The following is a 25,528-nucleotide window of genomic DNA, read 5'->3' as shown; positions in this document are numbered from 1 at the left end:
GTCTTGTTTGAGGGTGAATATGGAGAGCGCTGGCTCAACTCCAGTCACATCAGGTATAAATTGCTTTTTATTAGTAAGTTAATGGTATGAATTTAGACAAACCCTCCAATGGTCTGGAATGGTCCCATGTTTTCTGCTTTAGCTGCACTTAGAGTAACAGGAACACACCAGGGAATACATTGTTAAATCTTGCTGGAAGTTTCTCACTATGATTACATTGGGGGTGGGGGAGGGGGGAGCAGGGAGGAGTCATTACAGTTATTTCTCTAAGGATATTTCACAAGTTCTGCTCTGATTTCTGATTCTTGCAGAGGCTTTGGCAGAGAATTCAGACAACTGCCATGGGAAGTGGGTTACAGCCTTCATAGGATACACGTGCTAAAACACCAGAGTGGAATGTCCTGATGAGTGATGGGATTCTCAGGTGAGAAGCTAGTCTTAGAGGCAAGTCATCCAGTGTTGTGAAATACCTTGACTTTCAAGGAAAAGGATTAAGATTATAATCTCTTCAAGGGCCAAGACTCACTCTTCTTTTTTTAAATGTTTCCCTACCTACTCACCAGAAGGCCTGAGATGGGGTGCCAAGCCTGATACTAGAATACAATGAAACCTTTTACAACACACCCTATAGCTCTTCTTTTCTTCAACCCATCAAAATATTCAGTTTGGTTTTGAAGAATCTCCTGCAACTCCCTCTTTTTACAGGAGAGTAAATAGGCCAAGAAAGTGAAACAGCTTATCTATATTCCCATGATGAACCTGAGGTTATACCAGAAGAAGGACCCACACCGCTCCCTGACCTGTCTACTTCAAATGGCAGGTGTGTTTAAATAAGATACTGGGTTTCTGGAGTTGCATAAGGAAACAGTTAAGTCTGAAGAAGAGGAGGTTAAAAGACAATGCAGGGAATTGTGGAGCCAGGTGGAGGTGGGAAGGGGAGACCCATTATGCTTGGAATCAGTATGCAGCCAGCAGATGTCTTTTATTCCCAGGTTAGTTAGCTGCTACTGCTTTGTAGCTGGTTAATGGCCTATGTAGTATATAATTTCCATCACTGGGCTCTCTGAAGAGTATATTCTTGGTTTGCTATTCTCTACATTTTGACTTCTCGACCCAATGTTCCAAAGCAGAGCAATGAAATTTCAAAGTGCATGGGCAAGACAATGAACAGAAATTGCAGCCTTAAAGCAAATAAGACAGGAGTTGTTACGTCCATTCTAGTCTACCCTACTTCTCTTGGAAATAAATCAGCATCTTTTAATAGTTCAGTTTCATAAAATAAGAGGCACAAACTGATGAAACGGGATGCTGACAGAAGAGAGGCAGTGGGAGGAGTAGGGGGAAAGCAAAGGAAGGAGAAGTAATGGTCTATTAGCTGAAGGAGCCTTAGTATTAAAAATTATTGGGCAGTTTCTACTGCCCAATACTTTTCTACTTTGGAACTCATTTTGCTGTTCTAATGAATGACAAAGCACCTTAGTTACTGCTTTAAATAACCACATAGCTCCATCAAAACAACATGAAATAGCACCAACGTATGAGCAAACCTATTTAGTGTCTCTACGACTTGAGAAATCCTTAGGAAACAACAGGATGATAATTGGTAGAGGTGTCATCTAGTATGGGCCCTTGCAAATCTAGGTTACTCAGACCTGGGTGAGATATTTGTAGGAAACCTTTGACATTCTGGGATCCTCAGCTAAGACAATCAGAAAAAAGTTATTGGTTTCATTCTCTTAATACTGGGCTTGGTTGAGGAGGGCTTCATTTCAGGATCTTTTTTTTTTTTTTTTAAGTTATTCTATAGGGATTTCAGCTTACCAAGGATGTTCTCCCTCTGCATTGGGATTTCAGGATACAATAAGGCCAAAGCCTTACCAACGTACATGATTTCCCTCATACTGATGCAAGTAGTTCTCAAGAGCAAGGCAGCTCAATTAAAACAACTCATATTTCTCCTACTTCTCCCTTTGGTCAGGATTAGCACTTGTCTCTGGCTTCACAGAACTGCAGGAAAATAGGAAGGTTTTTTTTAAAAATTTTTATTTATTTTTATTTTTTAAGACAGAGTCTCTTTTCACCCAGCCTGGAGTGCAATGGTGTGATCTCGGCTCACTGCAACCTCTGCCTCCTGGGTTCATGTGATTCTCCTGCCTCAGCCTCCCGAATAGCTGGGATTACAGGCACCCGCCACCACGCCCGGCTAATTTTTGTATTTTTAGTAGAGATGGGACTTCACCATGTTGACCAGGGTGGTCTGGAACTCCTGACCTCGGGTAATCTGCCCACCTCAGCCTCCCAAAGTGCTGGGATTACAGGCATGAGCTACCTCACCCAGCCAGGGAAGGTTCTTAATTCAAATTTCTGGAGTTGATTTCTGAGAGGAGGAGCTCAGTGGTAGAAAAGAAGCTAAATTATATTTTAAAAACACGCTGTCTGCTTGCCTATTTAGAGAATTTTGGGGTTGGTTGGTTCAAGAAGGAATGATGCCATATATCAAAGGAAGAGGTCGATTCACTCTTTCTCAACATACCTTACCAGCCCCTCAGAGTGCAAGCCACCTAGCCAACCCAGGAAACATAGCTCACAGAGAAAATCTTGTCTGCCTTTTCAGAGTCGGTGTGGAGGGTGGGTAGAATGTGCAAAAGGTGCTCGTTGAATAAGATGCTTTCTGGAGTGGTATTCATGGCTCCTTAACTGAGATTCCAGCCAGACTAGGAAACAGCTACAAATCTTAGATCTTGACTTCTGTCCTAAAGCTGATACAGATTGTACCACCACCAAGCCTTGTGCTTGCCAGATTCTTCTAGTAAGGAGGCAGTTACTCCAGACATAATAATCACCCCTTCTATTTCAGTGTGTTGCAATTAACTAAGGAATCTAATTTTCACAGAAGACTGTTATCAGTGATGGTACCAGTTTAGGTGGGGCATCAGCCCACTCTGTAATCTAATGCAGCCTCACAAAACACCATCTCTATATTTTATGATGCTCATAAAGATGTGTACTTTGAGGGAAAGGAACCATGTCTCGTATTTATTTTTCTCCCCAGTATGAACAAAATAGCCTATGAAAAAGATTGGTGAGCTTTTGAGAGGGATTCATTTCTTATTTATTGACAGTTTAGAAGGAATAATTTGGGTCAAAAGACCAATCCTCTTGTTTTTTAGACTCAAACTAAAAATAGAGTTAAAATCAAGATATTACATATCCACATACACACGGACATACATTTTTTTTTCCCTTTCTGTTCATGCCTGTTCTTGTTCATTCCTTAGAGTCTTAGCTAACAGTGTTTGAAAGGACTAGAGGGTGTCAAAGTTCAGCCATTTATTTTGACTATTCTTGAAATGAATGAGATACATTATAAGCTAATAAGTGAGAATCAATTAAGCAGAAATTTGGTCTGCTTAATTGGTACCTCCTAGATTTGGCTCCTAGAATTATCTGTAGTTTTGGAGGGTGAAATCACCAATCCTCTATGCCAGTGTCCAGTTCTCACACCATGTATAAATACTGGTGTGGTCTGGATAAGCAAAGAGTTTGAAAACTGGTAAACCGTTCATTGTACCTAAATCAGTTTTTTGGCCACCATACCACTTGGCATCTGTAATCCCAAAGCATAGTATCCCCTGTGCTCAAACTGAAGAGGAAATTAAGAAAGTATTGCCCTGTTCATTGGAGCCACTTAAAGTAATTGGCTTAGCTTATCTGGTTTGATTTTTCCATAAAGATGAAATTCATGTAATTTGTTAAATCCTTACTACATTATACGTTGATGATAATGTCTTTTCCTTGAATATGCTTCCATTCTTAATTCATGATGATATTTCTGACTTTGTAATGATTCATGTCCTTTCCTCACCACCGTTCGCCAAGAGGGGCAAAGAAAAAAGAAATCTGCAAATTTTCCAAAGGCAATAATGTGTGGGTCCATGTGTTTATGCATGCGTATCCACACATCCACCTTGGAGGGTTTAGAAATCAAAGTGACATTAAATTTTTGGTCGTGTGAATTTCCTGTAGACTAGCTTAAACACAGAGTCATAGAGCACTTAGAGCTAAGAGGGAGTTTAGATACTATACTACTCTTCATATTGTGTATTTAGAGAAACTAAAGCCTAGTCCTTTACCCAAGGTCACTCAGCCTATTGTAGTGGCAGGACTAAAATCCAGGTTCTTTTCATTGCTATAATCACTCCACTCATGTTGATTTTCCATAAGGGACACTAGTTTGAAATAGTCTGAGAGAAGATTTCAGTGACATTCCCCCTCTGTGTCTCAAAGAGATTATTCAATTGTTTGTTGGCTACTGTCAACCTGGCAGCTCCCAGTGGGCCCACAAGCTGAATATGGTGGCAGAAGTTCAAGGACCCAGCAGAGGTTGGGCAAATGGCCCAGTGATTTCTCTCTCTCAGATGGATTCCAGACACTACTTATAAGGAGGCTGGTTTGGAATCTGCGGATTATCTGTTTTGAGTGGAGGCAGAATGTCTTAGAACAATGGCGTTGTCTTTAGTTTCTGCTGGAGCGCTAGCACGATTGTTGCCTGATTCACCGAGACTTCAGACATTCTGAATTTAGTCCAGTAATGAGTAAAGTAGGAAGAAGGGCTTAATTTTTTTAGATTAAGAAATGATTTTCCCTAAATAAAGTGAATAAAGTGCTAGTGAAAGGGCCTCTCCAAAGACTCATGCACCACTTGAGAATATAGTGCTAATGAAAGGTGCTGACAGCAGCTCGAAGACTGATGTTCTCATCTTGAAGTGTAGTCGTTCAAGTCCCTCTTTTAAACTTTTCCTCCGTTGGACACATGTTTGTGATGGGAGAAAGAGTGGTCTTCGATGAGAGACTTCTACCCACTTGGCTCCCATCTCCCAAGTTTTCTTAGAAAAATAAGATTACAGGTTCTATCATATCATCCAAAGCTGTAATACAGTTTAGCTTTTTGATCTACACAGGCCAAGAGAAGGGAAGGCAATAATTTATTTTCCCTGGACCTGGATGTAAACACCTTTACCATTCAAGCCTCAAAGCCAAATCCTTTTTTGACTGCATAGTGCATTTTCCTTATGTAAATCTCTTTAGATCTTTGTCTTGACCTGCTAGTTTAGGACTGTATTAGTTATTGTGCTGAGGGAATGGGAGAAAATCCCCTAGGGGAAGGTGCTTTAGGGAAAAGTTAGGCTTCCAGTGTGTCTTCTCTGCTTACCACTCCTCCTCCATCCTGCCTCAAGTTGGAGATTTTTAAAAGACACATTTGAAACCCCAGGCCTCAGGACAAACTGATTGTCAGCTATCTCAACATTCTACCTACACCTTTGATCCAAAGCTCAGACACTAAAGTGCAAAGAAAGAAATGGAACCCCCATACTCTGGCCATGGGCCAAAGCAGGGAAAATGCTTCAGACAATGGTGCCATTATTTCAGGCATAGTGCTGTTGACAGTGGACAGAGGCCTGCTGTCTCCACCTTGCAGACTTCCCATCTGTGATATCCATTTCTGTCAGCAGGACCATGCCCACCCCATCCCCCAAACTAAATTCATCTCCTGGTGCTTCTTTTTTCTGGAGTGCCCTAGCTGTCCCAGGACAATTCTGGCACTTCAGAATTGAAAGAAAAATATTTGTCTAACTTTCCTAAATGTTAAAGCACCTAAAAGGAAAAAAACAGACTTACAAAAATATAACGGGGTCAGCCCCCCAAACTTTGCACATTGTGATATATGATATGTCAAAATATAACAAACATTTTCTAAACATTACTATCTCTCCCCACCCATTTATGTCTAATCGGCAGCAGACTCAACACTGCTGTTTCACCTCTTAAAACTTTACTCTGTAGGACCACTAGAGAATAATTGTATTTCACACCACTGACCCCACCTTCCCAAACATGTACTGAGTTGCAATTCCAAAGAGACTCTCCAAAAAAATAGACATTTGAAAAAAGTATCTGTTTACACTCAGTCTATCTGCATATTATTTTTCAAGTTTCTTTTTTTAACCATAAAAAAAGGTTGCATATTGGCAATATAATGAGAAAACCACGTTGGCCATTTCTGGGTGGTGGTGGAGGGTGAGTGGGACATTGTTGAAGCACAGAAGCAAGAGGGCTCAGAGAGGTACAGTTGTGGCCTTGAGATGTGAGGGTTGAGCTGGGGTTACCTACATTCTCAATCCTTGGCCTCTGAAATGTCTGTCTCTTTAGTCACTCCCTTCTCGTCTCTCCACCTGTCCCCGTTTCCACTACCCCTTCCCATACCACACAGCCCTCTTGAAGCAGAGGCAAAATGGCTTTTTGGCATGTGTCTGCCTGGGTCAGTTTGAAGACGGGTATGGCATTTGGAGGGGTATGATGTGGGACATACACCAGAGCAAGCTTATTTGTGACTGTTTCCACTCTGGGAAAATTTGTCCATTACTTCTGTGACTTTAAAAATTTAAGCAGTTACTAGGCTGATAGGTTAAGAAACAAATCTTTTGTTTTTGTGGTTTTGCATTAATATTAAGCATGAATATATATCATATATTACATTGCTTTCTTTCTGCTCTGGGGCAGACTGCGCTCTCCTTCCCAACAGGAAAACTGCACAGCCATGGACTGAGATTTTTGAAAGCTATTATTTCCCCAATCCCCACCCCTGCCTTTACCCCCTCCCTTCCTCCCAGCCCTCAGTTCCTATATTAGAAAAGTCCCTCCTGACCCCCCGCCCACAGCCCACCCGAGGTTAAATAGTGCCACATTGTAAAATTCATGCATCACTGCATTTTGCTATTGCACATATTGCAGAGAGAGTTGTGTAAGTGTGCCCCCTCCCTCTCTTCCCCTTCTCTTCCTTAGTCTCTCAGATTCCTGTGCTATTCCCACGTTCCCCTCTCCCAGCCTCCCCCAACCTTTCAGACCCTTCACTGGTTGTGGACATCCTCTCTACGGACAATCTTGTAGATGATCCAGTAGAACATGTTGAAAATGAGAAAGGCCATGGGGAAGCCAATGCGGGATATTTTGTCGATCTTCTTAGCCCTCTGGATGAAGAGTTTTCGCATCTCCTCTGGGGACTTACATGGTGCAGGAGGGGGGTTGGTGGTGTTATTGTTGTTGGCGCCCTTGACTGAGATGCCATCCTTGGCCTGCAGACAGGCTGGGCCCATCCCATAGGCAGAGAAGTTAAAGCGGCCTTCTCCAGCTTCATCCTCCTGGAATAGATTCAACATGGGGCTCTACTTAAAATAAGACAAGGGCTAGGCACCCTCCCTGCAAGGCACTCCTTTGGGGGCCAGGCCATGCCCATCTGGTTCTCCCTGCTTTCCAGACTGCATCACTCTAGGTTTTTGGAGGCTTTTTGGCTGGCTGGGGAGTTCTGCCTTATAGAGGGGCGCCACTTGCCTGCTGAAACAGGTGCAAAACAGGGGATAGGAATGTGGTTCAGAGTCTGGAGACCTGTGTTCAAGTCTCAGCTGTATAAATTGCTGGCTGTATGACCATAGGCAAGTAATTTCCTTCTGTGAGTCTCGGGAATTTTTATTTCATTTTTTCTTCTAGCTGGGGGATAAGATTCTCCCCACTACTCCACAAGTTTCTTTTGACCATCAGAGGTTATAATTAAGAACATATTCAAGGTTGTACTGGGTTTTACTTAGAAATTCGGAGGACAATTTGGAGAGATCCCCTGCTTTGCCTCTGTTGCTTCCTTGCCCTCTTCCCCATCCCATTCCCCAATTAATAGCTCCCAGGAGTGATTGGTAAGGGGGATGGCTATAGGCCAGGATGGAGCAGGAGCTCTGGGCCTCACTTCCATTCTACAAGCCAGGGAAGCCACAGCTTCTTCCTGCCTCCATGTTCCCATATCCCTGGCAGTTGTAACTTCAGACAGACCTCTGGATTTTTACTAAGTTTTCTTTCAAGACCTTTCATCATTTGGCTCCAACTTACCTTTCTAGGCCTTCCTTCTCCCCCACCAGATACTTTGCACCCCTCCAGCTTTGTTTGTACATTTTCTCTTGTGCATTCTCATGTCCCTTCCTTATGCTCACTACCAAAATGCCTGCTGCCCTGATCCTTCTAGTTCATCCCTTTCCCAGGTCATGGTGGTCTTGCCCTGGTCTGAATCATGGAGGCCCTATTGTCTGCTCTCCTCATGTCCAGCTTTGTTATCTTTGCATGTGAGCTCTGAGGAGGAATTGAGAGTCTAATGTTTTGGTCTCAACTGAGCTGTTGATTCAATGTTGGCACTGGGAAGTTTTATCAGCTCACATTGCCCACCTAGATAACGCTTTAAGGAAAGGAACGCCATCTTCTGCTTGTTCCCGTGCAGGACCTGGCCAACAGAGAACAAGAAACTCAGTATAGGATCCACTGGTGCCTCTCCATCTCTACTGTAGGACAGGCCACCTTCCAGTTTGTTTGTTTTGTTTTATTTTGTTTGTAGAGATGGGGGTCTCACTATGTTGCCCAGTCTGATCTTGAACTCCTGGCCTCAAGAGATCCTCCTGCCTCGGCTTCCCAAAGTTCTGGGATTACAGGTGTGAGCTACTGTGTCCAGCCCACCATTGCAACAGCCTCCAATCTGCCCCCACCACCCAACCCATCTGAGTCTTTACAACACAGATCTTGGTCATCTTTTGCTTAGAACCTTTTAATAGGCTGCCACTGACTTCAGGTTAATTAAAATCCTGAACACGATAAACAAGGCCTTAGAACCTGGACGCTGCCTGCTTTTCCAGTCTCATCTTGTGCCATTTCTATCTGGTGTCTTTAGTCACCGAAATATTTCCTTATATTTGAAAATGTCATGGTTCTTTTCTTGAATTCCTTTCTTGCCTTTGTGCAAGTTGTTCTCCCTGCTTAGAACACACTCTCAACCCCATCTCTTGGCTCCAACTCCTCTTTCACCTAATTTTTCCTCAGAAGCCTTCTCTGAGCTCCCAAGTATAGGCTAGCCGTTCCTGCTGTGTGCTGCATAAGCTCTCTGTACATATCTCCGTCTTTTTTTAAAGCTCTTATCACATTGTTGGTAATTTCTTCATTAACATCTGTCTCTTATTAGATTATAAGCTCCATGAAAGTAGAGGCAAAGTCTGTCATGTTCACTGCACTCTCAACACTGAACATATGAACATAGTCCCTGGTTCATAAGCTCAAAATTTGGTATATGTTTGTTGAGCAAATGTTTACTTGTATATCTTCACCAGCTTTAGCTGCTTTTTTTTGTTGTTGTTTGTTTGTTCAAATGGAGTTGTATTTTTTAGCACCAAAAAGGTTTGAGACATATGGTAAATGCTCAAGAAATCCTTGGAAAATGAATGAATCCTGTCCAACACCATTGCAAAAGTGAGGAGGAAGAGGATGTGCTACATACAGTGCCTGGCAATCAGGTGTTCAGTAAGTACTTGTCTATGAATAGGGCAACAGTAGAAGATTCAATGCCAGGGCCAAGTAGAGGAGCCGGGGGGAGCCGGCCAAGTACTTAGAAGGGGGTGTAAGTCTGACACTATTGCATTTCAATGAAAATCTCCCCTTGCTGGAGCTGGGGTGGTGTTTTATTTTATTTTATTTTTTATTTTAAACTGGGACCTAGTTAGGTAGGAGGAAGTACCAAATTAACTTTTTATGCTGCTTTGGGTGAATTATTCTTTGCCTTTCATCTGTTAAACATGGGAATGGAAGGAGTAGAGGTTTGGATTGAAGACCCCATCTAGCTAGAGGATTATCAATTTCATACTGTGTCTGGGAGAAAAATTCCCTAGGAATGACTGGTAAAAGGCTTGCTATTCTTATTGGAACCAGCAGGTGGCAGGAAATGCATGCCCAACTGCATCTAGAGCGGCTTGGAGCTGGAGCAGGGGAAATCTGGTAGTGTACTCTGGAACTCAGGGAGGTTGCTAGTAGTATGCCTGCTGAGTCTGGTGCTCACAGAAATGGTTTCCTAATAATTTGCCTAAGGAGGCCGGCCAGAGAATTCGAGAACCAGATGCTTTCTGCACAATAAATGAGACAACATGGGAAGATGGTGGGAGTTGGGAAAGCTGGCCAAGATCACAGGCTCTGAGAAATTCAGGCATGTAGCTAGTTCTTCTCCACTCACCATCTGGGACTTAAAATCCCATCTGCAAACTTCCTGTTAAAGAGAGGTTTCTGCAGAACAAACTGGTACACCTCTAGTGTACAAATCACTTCCAGAGTGGCTTAGTCTAAAGAAAACTATTCTTTATGGTGAGCTTAATTCTGCATCATTGTAATTTCTGATATTTGGGCCAACTTAAGAGCCCTTATGAAAGAGATTACATTAATTCAAATGCATACAGGAGGCAGGCAGGAGAAATGTGAGTGGTAAAGTGAGTTGGGGCTGAGAAATGTCCCTGGTTAGAAGGGATGGTATTAATTGGAAAATGCATTCCCTACCTAAAGGCAGTTCCAGTGTACCAGTACCTTATGGGAAGCACATCCAGTGTGGCTGGATGCTGTGATTTTTTTCTAGTGAAGCCAGAAGTGTGATTTTTAAATGCTGACCCCTTAGTCCAGATTTTAAAAACACTCCAGGCCAAAGTAAAGATATTTGCACACCAAATTTGGCCTTCTGGCTACTAGTTTTTGACCTCTGCCTTGTGATGAGGCTTAGTTTTTATTTAAGATCTAGTAAATGCAGGGCCATTTTTATCTGCTTCAGGATGGACACACTGATGAACAGATAAGAACTCACGGTGATATGGTTAATGTTTGGAGGAGAGTCTCGGGTCTTTCAGCACCTCTCCTGCCTTTGCCAGTAGTGCCTCATGATACTGGTGACTTGGCCTTGCTATTGTGGGTCTCCCTCATCAGTTGCATGGAAGGAGTGGATGGGGTGATTGCTGAGGTATCTTCCAGGAGGGAACTGAGCAGGAGAATCTGATCAAATCTAGCTAGTGGCCTTATTCACACTTTATCTGGCCAGAGAGATAGTGTTTGTTTTCTTCTAGTGTGTCAAACTGGTAGATATTTGGGGAAGGTAGAAGCAGCCTTTGAAAGTACCATAGGCCCACCATACTATATATCTTTAGGAGGCTCCATTCTCATTTTAGTCCATGCAAACAGCATCTACTGGAGCTGTGCAGTGCCCAATCAAAAGGGCTGGTGCTAGTAAAATATCTTGGACATAGTCTTTTCAAATTAGTGTTTTTAACAACTGTCTCTAGCAGACGAAATTACAAAAAGCAGCTAGTCTATGGGGGCGGGGAGAGAAAAGGAAAAATAAAATCCCAGGGATAGTTATGTTTGGTCAGTTTCTTTCTTTAGTTCTTTCTTTTTTTTCTTTCCTTTCTTTCCTTTCCTTTCTTTCCTTTCTTTCTTTTCTTTTCTTTCTCTCTCTCTCTCTTTTTTTTTTTTTTTTTTTTTTTTTTTTTTTTTTTTTTTGACAAAGTCACTATGTTGCCCACATTGGTTTGGAACTCCTGGGCTAAAGCAATCCTCTCACCTCAGCCTTCCTAATAGTTGGGATTATAGGCACAAACCATCGTGCCAGTTTCTTAATTAGACTTTTTTTTTTTTTTTTTTTTTTTTAAAAGCATCAGAGGTTAGGTATTAAATGGACAACATAGAGTAACTAAAACCAGGGGTCATTTAAGAAATTCTATCTGGCTTGCTGAACCCAAGACAATTTCCTCCTTAATGTAGTTTAGAAGGATGGTGATATCTTAATTCCCATGAACGTCTTCTGTCTTGGAATGTCGGCCTCCTCCCTGTGGTAAACTGCCAGAAGTTAATTGAATCAGATTGCTGATGTTTAAGAAATATACTGATGGAAATGTGTGTATATGTAATCATTTAAATCCTTGGCACTTGTGTGGCAGGAACAAAACTTAAAGCTACTTTGGCATCCCCTGATTTAATTCTCACCAGAGTTTCCCTTTATATGCACTTTGCACATGGAGAACCTGGGCCCAAGAATAGGCTAGCTCGAAGTCACATACTAAAGAAAACGAAGAGGCAGGGTCCTTTGTCACAGCACATTGTGCTTGGGCAGACAACTATTTTGTTTTGTTTTATTTTATTTTTGAGCTTTACTGACTAATAGACAACGATTTTATATAGGTCAGTTTAAAGCTTGTGGGACCTGGCACATTGCAGGTACGTGCTGTGACCTGCAACGCTATGACAGGGTCCCTGGTTGCCCTAATCTGTCACTGGAAAAACTTCAGACTCTCTGTCTGGAGGCTTCTTCTTTATTGCTTTTAATGGCCAAAACTGCAATTATTTTTGCATCAACCTAATCGTTTGTTTATCCCTTTGTTGATTTGTTTAACAAATACTTATTGCATGCTCACTGTATGTTAGGCATTGTGTTAGGCACCAGAGATAGACCTTGGAGCAAAAACAAACACGGTCTCTGCTTTTATGGAGCTTGCGACTTGGTGGAAGAGATTGGCTTTAAAAAATCACATCATTGAATTTACGCTTTTAAATCGGGATACATTTTTAGAAGTTTAGAAATTGAGTTCAATTGGAACATGGCATTTGCTAGGACACACAGTGTACTGGAAGAGCAGTACAGGGAAAGAGAACAAGATATTAAAAGTCCTGTGTGTATGTTTGAAGAACTAAGGAAAAAGCCAGGGTGGTTGGATCTTCTGGGGAACTAGTTATGGACCCAGGGTATGGAGCAGTTTGTGAACAGAGGTTGGTAACTTTTCAGAGGTGCCATGTCAAATACTCCTTTTTTCAATCCCTCATATGGAGAGAGAACCCACTCTGGCGGAGATCTTGCTTGTTGCCTCTTTCCTGGAGGCAGGAAGCAAAGGCCTGAACCTGGGCATTCTACTTTAAGATCTCACCTTTTGTGGTGCAATTGTCTTCTGGAATCAAGCCTATTAAAACAATGCAGGCTTGCAGAAAAAAGCCAATGGACATCTCCCAATCTTTTAGATTTATAGTTAGTTATTTTCTTGACCCCATCAGCTTTTAATTAATTAGTTCTGCCTTTAGGTATAACTTGATAATTTCTGTAGTGTTACTGTTACGATTCGAAGAGTGACTGCCTATAGACCCAACTCTAGGGCATTATTTATGGGAGGGAAAGCTGAGACCTCTAGGTGTTTAATTTCTGTTTCTAACCTGCCTTGCACATTGAGAAGGGTGGACCATTGAAACAAATAACACAGACAAGACTGCTTAGAAATCTTTTGTTCACTACCAGCTATCCCTCCTTAGCCAGTGACCCAAAGGCCTACCTTGTGATGTCTCCGCTTCCTCCTGAATCGGAGCAGCTCTTTATGTTGCCGAGACACAAAGTTAACGGCAGCATATTCTAGTAGGGCTGAGAACACAAAGAGCAGGCAAACTGCCATCCAAATGTCAATGGCTTTCACATAGGACACCTAGAGTGGGGGTGGAGGAGAAACACAGGGAGGTGAGAGCAGGGGAGTGTAAAATATTAAGCTCTTCAGTAGTTCCCCACATCACCCACTGCTGTCTGCTCCTCAGCTAGGTTATTAGGGTGGAGGTAGAGAGGAAAACAGAAGAGAAATACATCAAACAGACTGGAAAGAATATCGGGGTAAATAGATTATAGTACCTATGAGAGTACTAAAGAGAGGACGGTGGTATATTTAGCATTATCACTTAGAACAGAATGCTGTGTTTTGTTTAAGGGTGATCGGAACAAACTGTTGTACTGAGCATTAAAAGTGAATGAAGGATGTCAGCAAAAATGTCATCGTAAGGACCTGAAAATTCCTCCAAAAAATTAATGGGAACACTGGAAAAAATTGTCAGTGCCAACTTTTCAGACCTCCACTAATTACCAAAGGCTTATATCAGTCCTGTCAACATTTATTCAAGAAAATCAGCTGAATCTTAATAAGAACACAAGTTTTGTGGCATTGTTTAAAAGTGTTATTGAGATATAATTCACATACCATACAATTCTTACATTTAAAATGTACAGTTTAACGATTTTTAGAATATTCACACATGTGTGCAACCATCATCATCAGTCAATTTTAGAACGTTTTCATTACCTCAAAAATAAATCTGTTACCTTTTAGCTATCACCTCTCTATTCCCCTAACCATAAACAACCACTAATCCATATCTTATATGAATGAAATAATACAATATGTGGCCTTTTATGATCGGCCTCTTTCACTTAGCGTAATATTTTCAAGGTTCATTCACACTGTAACATGTATCAGTATTTCATTCCTTTTTATGGCTGAATAATACCCTGTTTTATGGATATACAACATTTTGTTTATCCGTTAATCAGTTAATGGATATTTAAGTTTTCTACTTTTTAGCTACTGTGAGTAATGCTGCTATAAACAACCAAGTACAAGTTTCTGCACTGACATGTATTTTCATTCCCCTTGGAGCTTTGTGGTGTTTTGCCATATTCCTATCCTAATCTATCCAGCTCCATGGTAGCCTTGAAAACCAACAGCTGTCTGGAAGCCATTGGATGGAGCAGAACACAGTTGGAGCTTCTTCAATGCCTCATTCCCAGAGAGTTATCATCGTTTGACATACCTCATGGTTCCCTCAAAAATGCCACTCATAAGGCTGTCTTTATTTGACCTGATTTGGAGCTGTCCCCATGTGAACAACCTTTTCTTTGAGGGCATTCATCAAAAGCAATCAACAGTAATTGCTACCTGAGGCAGTTGGGGCAAAATAATAAGTTAATCAAAAAGCTGAAAAGGAAAAGCTGGGTAATGAGATGTTTATAGGGGGCTTTGGAAAGCTCTGACATATTCTTGGGCAACTGTGTGCAAACTTAGAGCTGTGTGCATTCCCGGGAAGACCTGAGATGGCTCTAGGCACTCACCTTTGGCTAACCTTGATAGTCTGAGCAAGCAGGAAGTGGAGCCTGAGTCAAAGTTGTAAACTGCCTTGCAGAATGTTTAAGATAGAGAGCCCCTTGGTGAAGGCTAGGAGACTTATAGGTTCCGGCCATTTAAGAAACCTTTGTCTGATTTTAAGCTGACTACCAACCTAACTGAGCAGAGACTTCAGTGGTCCTACAAAATAAATAATACAAACTTTACGGAATTAGTTCAGAAAAGTTACTGAATAGCAACAGCAACAAATCCTGAAGAGAGGGGAGAATTTGATTTTCAAAGTTGCCACATTATATTATTAAAATGTCTAAAATTGGTTGGCAAGATGGCCAAATAGGAACAGCTCTGGTCTGCAGCTCCCAGCAAGATCAATGCAGAAGGCGGGTGATTTCTGCATTTCCAACTGAGGTACCCAGCTTATCTCACTGGGACTGGTTAGACAGTGGGTGCAGCCCACAGAAGGTGAGCTGAAGCAGAGTAGGGTGTCGCCTCACCCAGGAAGCGCAAGGGGTTGGGGATTTCCCTCCCCTAGCCAAGGAAAGCCTTGAGGGACTGTGTCGTGAGGGATGATGCACTCTGGCCCCAGATACTACTCTTTTCCCAGGGTCTTTGCAACCTGCAGACAAGGAGACTCCCTCGGGTGCCTATGCCACCAGGGCCCTGGTTTTCAAGCACAAAACTGGGCAGCCATTTGGACAGACACCGAGCTAGCTGCGGGAGTTTTTTTTTTTTTTTTTTTTTTTTTTTTTTTCATACCCCAGTGGCACCTGGAACCCCAGCAAGACAGAACCGTTCACTCCCCTGGAAAGGAGGCTGAAGCCAGCGAGCCAAGTGGTTTAGCTCAGCAGATCCCATCCCCATGGAGCCCAGCAAGCTAAGATCCACTGGCTTGAAATTCTCGCTGTCAGCACAGCAGTCTGAAGTCGACCTGGAACCCTTGAGCTTGGTGAGGGGAGAAGTGTCCACCATTACTGAGGATTGAGTAGGTGGTTTTCCCCTCACAGTGTAAACAAAGCTGCCGGGAAGTTCGAACTGGGTGGAGCACACCACAGCTCAGCAAAGCCTCTGTAGCCAGGCTGCCTCTCTAGATCCCTCCTCTCTGGGCAGGGCATCTCTGAAAGAAAAGGAGCAGCCCCAGTCAGGGGCTTATAGATAAAACTACCATCTCCCTGGGACAAAGCACCTGGGGGGAAGGCATAGCTGTGGGAGCAGCTTCAGCAGACTTAAACGTTCCTGCCTGCCAGTTCTGAAGAGAGTAGTGGATCTCCCAGCACAGCACTCGAGCTCTGCTAAGGGACAGACTGCCTCCTCAAGTGGGTCCCTGACCCCCATGCCTCCTGACAGAGAAACACCTCCCAGCAGGGGTTGAAAGACACCTCATAGAGGAGAGCTCCAGCTGGCATCTGGCAGCTGCCCCTCTGGGATGAAGTTTCCAGAGGAAGGAACAGGCAGCAATCTTTGCTGTTCTGCAGTCTCCACTGGTGATAACCAGGAAAACAGGGTCTGGAGTGGATCTCCAGCAAACTCCAGCAGACCTGCAGCTGAGGGGCCTGACTGTTAGAAGGAAAACTAACAAACAGAAAGGAATAGCATCAAAATCAACAGAAAGGACAGCCATACAGAAATCCCATCTGAAGGTCACCAGCATCAAAGACCAAAGGTAGATAAATCCACGAAGAAGAGGAAAAACCAGCACAAAAAGGCTGAAAATTCCAAAAACTGGAATGCCTTTTCTCCTCCAAAGGATCACAACTCCTTGCCAGCAAGGGAACAAAACTGGACAGAGAACGAGTTCGACAAAGTCACAGAAGTAGGCTTCAGAAGGTGGAGAATAACAAACTCCTCTGAGCTAAAGGAGCATGTTCTAATACAAGGCAAGGAAGCTAAGAACCTTGAAAAGAGGTTAGAAGAATTGCTAACTGGAATAACAAGTTTAGAGAAGAACATAAATGACCTGATGGAACTGAAAAACATAGCACGAGAACGTCGTGAAGCATACACAAGTATCAATAGCTGAATCGATCAAGTGGAAGAAAGGATATCAGAGATTGAAGATCAATTTAGTGAAACAAAGCATGAAGACAAGATTAGAGAAAAAAGAATGAAAAGGAACAAAGAAAACTTCCAAGAAATATGGGACTATGTGACAAGACCAAACCTACGTTCAATTGGTGTACCTGAAAGTGACAGGGAGAATGGAACCAAGTTGGAAAACACTCTTCAGGATATCCAGGAGAACTTCCCCAACCTAGCAAGACAGGCCAACATTCAAATTCAGGAAATACAGAGAACGCCACAAAGATACTCCTTGAGAAGAGCAACCCCAAGACACATAATTGTCAGATTCACAAAGGTTGAAATGAAGGAAAAAATGTTAGGGGCAGCCAGAGGGAAAGGTCGGGTTACCCACAAAGGGAAGCCCATCAGACTAACAGCAGATCTCTTGGCAGAAACCCTATAAGCCAGAAGAGACTGGGGGCCAATATTCAACAATCTTAAAGAAAAAAATTTTCAACCCAGAATTTCATATCCAGCCAAACTAAGCTTCATAAGCAAAGGAGAGCTTCATAAACAAAGGAGAACTAAAATCCTTTACAGACAAGCAAATGCTGAGAGATTTCATCTCCACCAGGCCTGTCGTACAAGAGCTCCTGAAGGAAGCACTAAACATGGAAAGGAACAGCTGGTACCAGCCACTGCAAAAACATACCAAATTGTAAAGACCATTTACACTATGAAGAAACCACATCAACTAACGGGAACAATAACCAGCTGGCATCATAATGACAGGATCAAATTCACACATAACAATGTTAATCTTAAATGTAAACAGGCTAAATGCCCCAGTTAAAAGACACAGACTGGCAAATTGGATAAAGAGTCAAGACTCAGCAGTGTGCTGTATTTAGAAGACCAGTCTCACGTGCAAAGACACACATAGGCTCAAAATAAAGGGATGGAGGAATGTGTGTGTGTGTGTGTGTGTGTGTGTGTATGTATAATATGTATATTTTTTATTGAGACAGAGTTCTGCTCTTGTTGCCCAAGGTGGAGTGCAATGGCACGATCTCAGCTCACCACATCCTCCACCTCCTGGGTTCAAGCCATTCTCCTGCCTCAGCCTCCCAAGTAACTGGGATTACAGGCATGTGCCACCATGCACGGCTAATTTTGTATTTTTAGTAGAGATGGGGTTTCTTCAGGTTGGTCAGGCTGGTCTCCAACTCCTGACCTCAGGTGATCCACCTGCGTCCGCCTCCGAAAGTGCTGGGATTACAGGCATGAGCAATCGTGTCTGGCAGGATGGGGGGATATTTACCAAGGAAATGGAAAGCAAAAAAAAAAAAAAAAAAAAAAAAAAAAAAAAAACCGGGGTTGCAATCCTAGTTTCTGATAAAACAGACTTTAAACCAACAAAGATCAAAAAAGACAAAGAAGGGTATTACATAATGGTAAAGGGATCAATGCAACAAGAAGAGCTAACTATCCTAAATATATATGCACCCCATACAGACCCAGATTCATAAGGCAAGTTCTTAGAGACCTACAAAGAGACATAGACTCCCAAACAATAATAGTGGGAGACTTTAGCACCCCACTGTCAATATTAGACAGATCAACGAGACAGAAATTGACAAGGATATTCAGGACGTGAACTCAGCTCTGGACCAAGCAGACCTAATAGAAATCTACAGAACTCTCCACCCAAAATCAACAAAATATATGTTCTTCTTAGCAACACATCACACTTATTCTAAAATTGACCACATAATTGGAAGTAAAACATTCCTCAGCAAATGCAAAATAATGGACATCATAACAAACAGTCTCTCAGACCACAGTGCAATCAAACTGGAACTCGGGATTAAGAAACTCACTCAAAACCACACAATTCCATGGAAACTAAACAACCTGCTCCTGAATAACTACTGGGTAAATAACAAAATTAAGGCAGAAATAAATAATTTATTTGAAACCAATGAGAACAAAGACACAACATACCAGAATCTCTGGGACACATCTAAAGCAGTGTTTAGAGGAAAATTTATAGCACTAAATGCCCACAGAAGAAAGCAGAAAAGATCTAAAATTGACACCCTAACATCAGAATTAAAAGAACTAGAAAAATAAGAGCAAACAAATTCAAAAGCTAGCAGAAGACAAGAAATAAGATCAGAGCAAAACTGAAGGAGATAGAGACATGAAAAACCCTTCAAAAAATCAATGAATCCAGGGGCTGGCTTTTTGAAGATTAACAAAATATATAGACTGCTAGCCAGAATAATAAGAGAGAAGAATGAAATAGACACAATAAAAAGGATAAAGGGGATATCACCACTGATCCCACAGAAATACAAACTACCATCAGAGAATATTATAAACACCTGTATGCAAAAAACTAGAAGATCTAGAAGAAATGGATAAATTCCTGGACACATACACCGTCTCAAGACTAAACCAGGAAGAAGTTGAATCCTGGAACAGGCCAATAACAAGTTCTGAAATAAAGACAGTAATTAATAGCCTACCAACCATAAAAAGCCCAGGACCAGACGGATTCACAGCCAAATTCTACCAGAGGTACAAAGAGGAGCTGGTGCCATTCATCTGAAACTATTCCAAACAATAGAAAAGGAAGGACACCTCCCTAACTCATTTTATGAGGCCAGCGTCATCCTGATACCAAAACTCATTTTACGAGGTCAATATCATCCTGATACCAAAACCTGGCAGAGACACAACAAAAAAAGAGAATTGCAGGCCAATATCCCTGATGAACATTGATGCGAAAATCCTCAATAAAATACTGGCAAACCAAATCCAGCAGCACATCAAAAAGCTTATCCATGACCATCAATTCAGCTTCATCCCTGGGATGCAAGGCTGGTTCAACATATGCAAATCAATAAACATAATCCATCACAAAAACAGAACCAATGACAAAAAACCATGATTAGCTCAATAGATGTAGAAAAAGCCTTCGATAATATTCAACGCCCCTTCATGCTAAAAACTCTCAATAAACTGGGTATTGATGGGATGCATCTCAAAATAATAAGAGCTACTTATGACAAACCTACAGCCAATATCATACGGAATGGGCAAAAGCTGGAAGCATTCCCCTGGAAAGCCGGCACAAGACAAGGTTGCCCTCTCTCACCACTCCTATTCAACATAGTATTGGAAGTGCTGGTCAGGGCAGTCAGGCAAGAGAAAGAAATAAAGCGTATTCAAATAGGAAGAGAGGAAGTCAAATTATCTCTGTTTGCAGATGACATGATTGTATATTTAGAAAACCCCATCGTCTCAGCCCCAAATCTCTTTAAGCTGATAAGCAACTTCAGCAAAGTCTCAGGATAGAAAATCAATGTGCAAAAATCACAAGTATTCCTATACACCAATAATAGACAAACAGAGAAGACCCAAATAATGAGTGAACTCCCATTCACAACTGCTACAAAGAGAATAAAATACTTAAGAATACAACTTACAAGGGATGTGCAGGAACTCTTCAAGGAGAACTACAAACCACTGCTCAAGGAAATAAGAGAGGACACAAACAAATGGAAGAACATTCCATGCTCATGGATAGGAAGAATCAATATTGTGAAAATGGCTATACTTCCCAAAGTAATTTATAGATTCAGTGCTATCCCCATCAAGCTACCACTGACTTTCTTCACAGAAGTAGAAAAAAACTACTTCAAATTTCATATGTAACCAAAAAAGAGCCCGCATAGCCAAGACAATCTTAAGCAAAAAGAACAAAGCTGGAGGCATCACACTACCAGACTTCAAGCTATACTACAAGGCTACAGTAACCAAAACAGCATGGTACTGGTACCAAAACTGATATATAGACCAACGGAACAGAACAGAGGCTTCAGAAATAATGCCATATATCTACAACCATCTGATCTTGACAAAAACAAGCAATGGGGAAAGGAGTCCCTATTTAATAAATGGTGTTGGGAAAACTGGCTAGCCATATGCAGAAAACTGAAACTGCACCCCTTCCTTACACCTTATACAAAAATTAAGATAGATTGAGTACTTAAATGTAAGACCTAAAACCAAAAAATCCCTAGAAGAAAACCTAGGCAATACCATTCAGGACATAGGCCTGAGCAAAGACTTCATGACTAAAACACCAAAAGCAATGGCAACAAAAGCCAAAATTGACAAGTGGGATCTAATTAAACTAAAGAGCTTCTGCACAGCAAAAAACCCAAAAAAACAAAACAAACAAACAAAAAAACACACAACAACAACAAAAACTATCATCAGAGTGAACAGGCAACCTACAGAATGGGAGAAAATTTTTGCAATCTTTCCATCTGACAAAGGGCTAATATCCAGAATCTATAAAGAACTTAAACAAATTTATAAGAAAAAGCAGCCCCATCGAAAAGTGGGTGAAGGATATGAACAGACACTTCTCAAAAGAAGACATTTATGTGGCCAACAAACATGAAAAAAAGCTCATCATCACTGGTCATTAGAGAAATGCAAATCAAAACCACAGTGAGACACCATGTCACACCAGTTAGAATGGCCATCATTAAAAAGTCAGGAAATAACGGATGCTGGAGAGGATGTGGAGAAATAGGAATGCTTTTACACTGTTGGTGAGAATGTAAATTAGTCCAACCATTGTGGAAGACTGTGTGGCAATTCCTCAAGGATCTAGAACTAGAATTTGACCAACAATCCCATTATTGGGTATATAGCCAAAGGATTATAAATCATTCTACTATAAAGACACATGTACGTGTATGTTTATTGCAGTACTGTTCACAATAGCAAAGCCTTGGAGCCAACCCAAATGTCCATCAATGATAGACTGGATAAAGAAAATGTGTCACATATACACTATGGAATATGATGCAGCCATAAAAAGGATGAGTTCATGTCCTTTGCAGGGACATGGACGAAACTGGAAACCATTATTCTCAACAAACTAACACAAGAACAGAAAACCAAACACTGCATGTTCTCACTTATAAGTGGGAGTTCAACAGTGAGAATACATGGACACAGGGCAGGGAACATCACACACTAGGGCCTATTGGGTGGTGGGGTGCTAGTGGAGGGATAGCATTAGGAGAAATACCTAACGTAGATGATGGGTTGATGGGTGCTGCAAACCACCATGACATGTGTATACCTATATAACAAACCTGCATGTTCTGCACATGTATCCCAGAACTTAAAAAAAAAAATGTCCAGTTTTAACAAAAATTCTAAGACATGCAAAAAAGGGGAAAGTATGACTCATACATAGGGTGAAAAGTAGTCAAAAGAAGCTGCCCCTGAGGAAGCCCAGATGCTGGACTTAGTAGACAAAGACTTTAAATCAGTTATTTTAAGTATGTTCAACAAACTAAAGGAAACTATGTCTAAACAACTAAAGGAAAATATGAGAGCAGTGTCTCACAAATTATAGCATATTAGTAAAGAGAAATGATAGCCTGTAATCCCAGCATTTTGGGAGGCTGAGGCGGGTGTATCACCTCAGGTCAGGAGTTTGAGACCAGCCCGGCCAACATGGTGAAACCTCGTCTCTACTAAAAATACAAAAATTATCCAGGCATGGTGGTGGTTGCCTGTAATGCCAGCTTACTCGGGAGGCCGAGATTGGAGAATCACTTGAACACAGGAGGCAGAGGCTGCAGTGAGCTGAGATCGTATCACCACACTCTAGCCTGGGCAACAGAGCGAGAGTCCATCTCAAAAAAAGAAATGATAAAATAGAAATTCTGGAGTTGAAAAGTAAAATAACTGAAATGAAAACTTCACGAGATGGAATCAACAGTAGATTTACGAAGACAGAAGAATCAGGAAGCTTAAAGAAGAATCAGTGAATTTTAGATTATATGGTCTGAGGAACAGAATGAAGAAAAATAAACAGCCCCAGAAACCTGTGGGAAACCATGTAATGCACCAACATAATGTTTAGTAGGAATCTGCAGTGGAGACAGGAAGAGAAAGAATATTTTAAAAAATAGTGCCTGAAAACTTATCAAATGTGTTGAAAAATAGTAATCTATACATCTAAGAAGCACAGGGAACTCCAAGTAAGATAAAGAGATCCACACCTACACACATCCTCATCAAAATGTCAGAAGACAAGGTCAGAATCTTTTTTTTTTTTTTTCCAGATGGAGTCTCGCTCTGTCGCCCAAGCTAGAGTGCAATGGCTAGATCTCTTCTCACTGCAATCTCCACCTCCCAGGTTCAAGAAATTCTCCTGCAAAGGCAGAATCTTAAAACAGCAAAAGAGAAGCAACTTCTTTTGTACAAGGGATTCTTGATTAACAGTTGTATTCTCATTAATACCATGGGGTACAGAAGACAGTGGGATAACATTTTCAAAGTGCTGAAAGGGAAAAGACTGCCAATTTTTCTCAAGAATTCTGTATCCCTTAAAAAGGAAAAATATATTTTTAGGTAAACAAAAGCTGAACTACTTCCATTAGCAGATCTGTCCTACAAGAAATACTAAAGGACGTCCTTTAGGCTGAAATAAAAGGATGCTAGACCATAACTCAAATTCATATGAAGAAATAAGGAGTATTAGTAAAAGTAACTGCATAGGTAAATATTCAAGACAATATGAAAAAATGTAGTTTTTGTTTGTAACTTTTTTCTCCTATCTGATTTAAAGGACAACTGAGTAAAGCAATGATTATAAACCTGTGTTAATTAACATATAATGAAGATGTAATTTGTATGATAATAGTGTAAAGAAAGGGGGAGGTAATTGAGCTATATAGGAGCAAAGTTTTTTGTGTACTGTTATGAACTGAATGTTTGTGTGCCCCTAAAATTCATATGTTGACGTCCTTACCCCCAATATGACTGTATTTGGAGACAGGGCCTACGAGGAAGTGATTAGGTTAGAGTTAGGGTTAGGGTTAGGGTTAGATCTTAGAGGTGAGATCTTTAGGGTGAGATCTTACAGGTGGGGCCTTAATTCAGTAGAAATTAGAACTCTGTCTCTACCATGTTAGGACAAAGCAAGAAAGTGGTCATCTGCAAACCTGAAAGAGAATCTTCACTAGCAACTGAATTAGCTGCTACCTTGATTTTGGACTTCCCAGGTTTTAGAACTATGAGAAATAAATTTTTATTGTTTAAACCACCAAATCTGTGGCATTTGTTTTAGTAGTCCAAGTAAACTAAGACACTGTTGTGATTAAGTTAGTATTAATAATCTGAATTAGATGTTTCTGAAATAAGATGAAATTGTAATCCCCAGGGCAATCATGAAAAAAATAACTAAAAAAAAAAAAAAAAAAAGTAAAAGAAATGACCAGGGAATTAAGATGACACACTAGAAAATAGTGTTTTTTTTTTTGTTTGTTTGTTTGTTTGTTTTTGAGACAAGGTCTTGCTTTGTTACCCAGGCTGGAGTGCAGTGTTGCAAGCATAGCTCACTGCAGCCTCAATTTCCAAGGTTCAAGCAATCCTGCCACTTCAGCCTCCTAAGTAGCTAGGACTACAGCTGTATGCCATTCCATCCAGCTATTTTTTTAAAAGTATCTTTTGCAAAGATGGGGTTTCACCATGTTGGCCAGGCTGGTCTTGGACTCCTGAACTCAAGCAACCCAAAGTGCTGGGATTATAGGCATGAGCAACTGCACTCACAAAAATACATATTTAATGTAAAAAGGCAGTAACGGAGGAACAAAGACACAAAAAAGATAAGATATATATAGAAAACAACACAATGGCAGATGTAAATGATACTAAATTGCATTTTTTATTACATTAATTAAATTAAGTAGAAATAGGCTAAACAAACTAATTGAAAGAGATTGTCAGACTTGATTAAAAAATAAAATGCAACTACATACTGTCTATAAAAGACACACTTTAGATTCAAAGACACAACTAGGATAAAAGTAGAAGAATGGAAAAAAATGTACCATGTAAACACTAACCAAAAGAGGCCTGTAGGTGATTATACCAATATCAGAAAAAAAAAACCCACAAACAAACCAATCTTTAGGAAAAAAAATTGTTATTAAGAGATGAAGAGCATTTGATAATAAGTCAATACATCAAGAAATATAACAATTATAAACATCTATGCATCTAACAACAGAGTCCCAAAATGTATGAAGCAAAATTGCCTGAATTGAAGCGATAAATAGATAATTCAACAATAATACTTGGAGTCTTCAAAACCCTGCTTCTTATAATGAATAGAACAATTAGAAGATCGCCAAGGAAATGAAAACTTTAAATGACACTGTAAACCAACTAGACCTAAGAAACACCTATAGAACACTCCACCCAATAACAGAAGAATATACATTCTTCTGAAGTGCACATGGAGTATTTTCAGAATAAACCATGTATTATGCATAGAACAAGTCTCAGACTTAAAATAGTTGAAATCATACCAAATATGTTTTCTGATTTCAATGAAATATTAAAAATAAATAACCAAAAGTAAGTTGGAAAACTCACAAAAATGAATTAATGCATCAAAGAATAAATAAAACATAAATTAAGGAATACTCTGAGATGAACTAAAAACACAACATACTAAAACTAATAAGATGCAGCTAAAATCATTTTTAGAGGGAAGTGTATAGCTGTAAACATCTGTTTTAAAGAGAAGAAAGGTCCCAGATCAATAACCTAACTTTGCACCTTAAGAAACTAGGAAGGCAAGCTAAAGTCAAAGCAAGCAGAAGGAAGAA

The 25,528-nt window shown here is 40.8% G+C and overlaps 2 protein-coding genes and 1 long non-coding RNA gene across 6 annotated transcripts in view; 1 reads left to right on the top strand and 2 right to left on the bottom strand.

Moving 5' to 3' along the window:
- Positions 1-25,528, bottom strand: part of ATOX1 (antioxidant 1 copper chaperone) — a 603,309-nt gene that overhangs the window by 78,088 nt on the left and 499,693 nt on the right. The gene's annotated exons all lie outside the window — the stretch shown is intronic.
- Positions 6,749-25,528, bottom strand: part of GLRA1 (glycine receptor alpha 1) — a 102,841-nt gene continuing 84,061 nt past the window's right edge. For 2 of the 3 annotated variants that reach the window (XM_050793681.1, XM_050793683.1), the window contains 2 exons: positions 13,206-13,352; positions 6,749-7,223 (listed from right to left, as the gene is read on the bottom strand). In XM_050793681.1, coding sequence (XP_050649638.1) covers positions 6,909-7,223; positions 13,206-13,352 — 462 coding nt within the window. In that variant the 3' untranslated portion in view covers positions 6,749-6,908. The remainder of the gene's footprint in view (positions 7,224-13,205; positions 13,353-25,528) is intronic. The other variant, XM_050793682.1, reaches the window with a different exon arrangement.
- LOC126956626 (uncharacterized) overlaps positions 7,079-25,528 on the top strand; it is a 45,237-nt gene continuing 26,787 nt past the window's right edge. Inside the window, exon 1 of the long non-coding RNA XR_007726433.1 lies at positions 7,079-9,384. This is a non-coding gene — a long non-coding RNA (uncharacterized LOC126956626). The remainder of the gene's footprint in view (positions 9,385-25,528) is intronic.

This window comes from Macaca thibetana, chromosome 6 (genome assembly GCF_024542745.1).
Source record: "Macaca thibetana thibetana isolate TM-01 chromosome 6, ASM2454274v1, whole genome shotgun sequence".
Taxonomy (NCBI): Eukaryota; Metazoa; Chordata; class Mammalia; order Primates; family Cercopithecidae; genus Macaca; species Macaca thibetana.
Note: the sequence above shows the minus strand (reverse complement) of the source record. Positions and strands in the feature narration are given on the sequence as shown.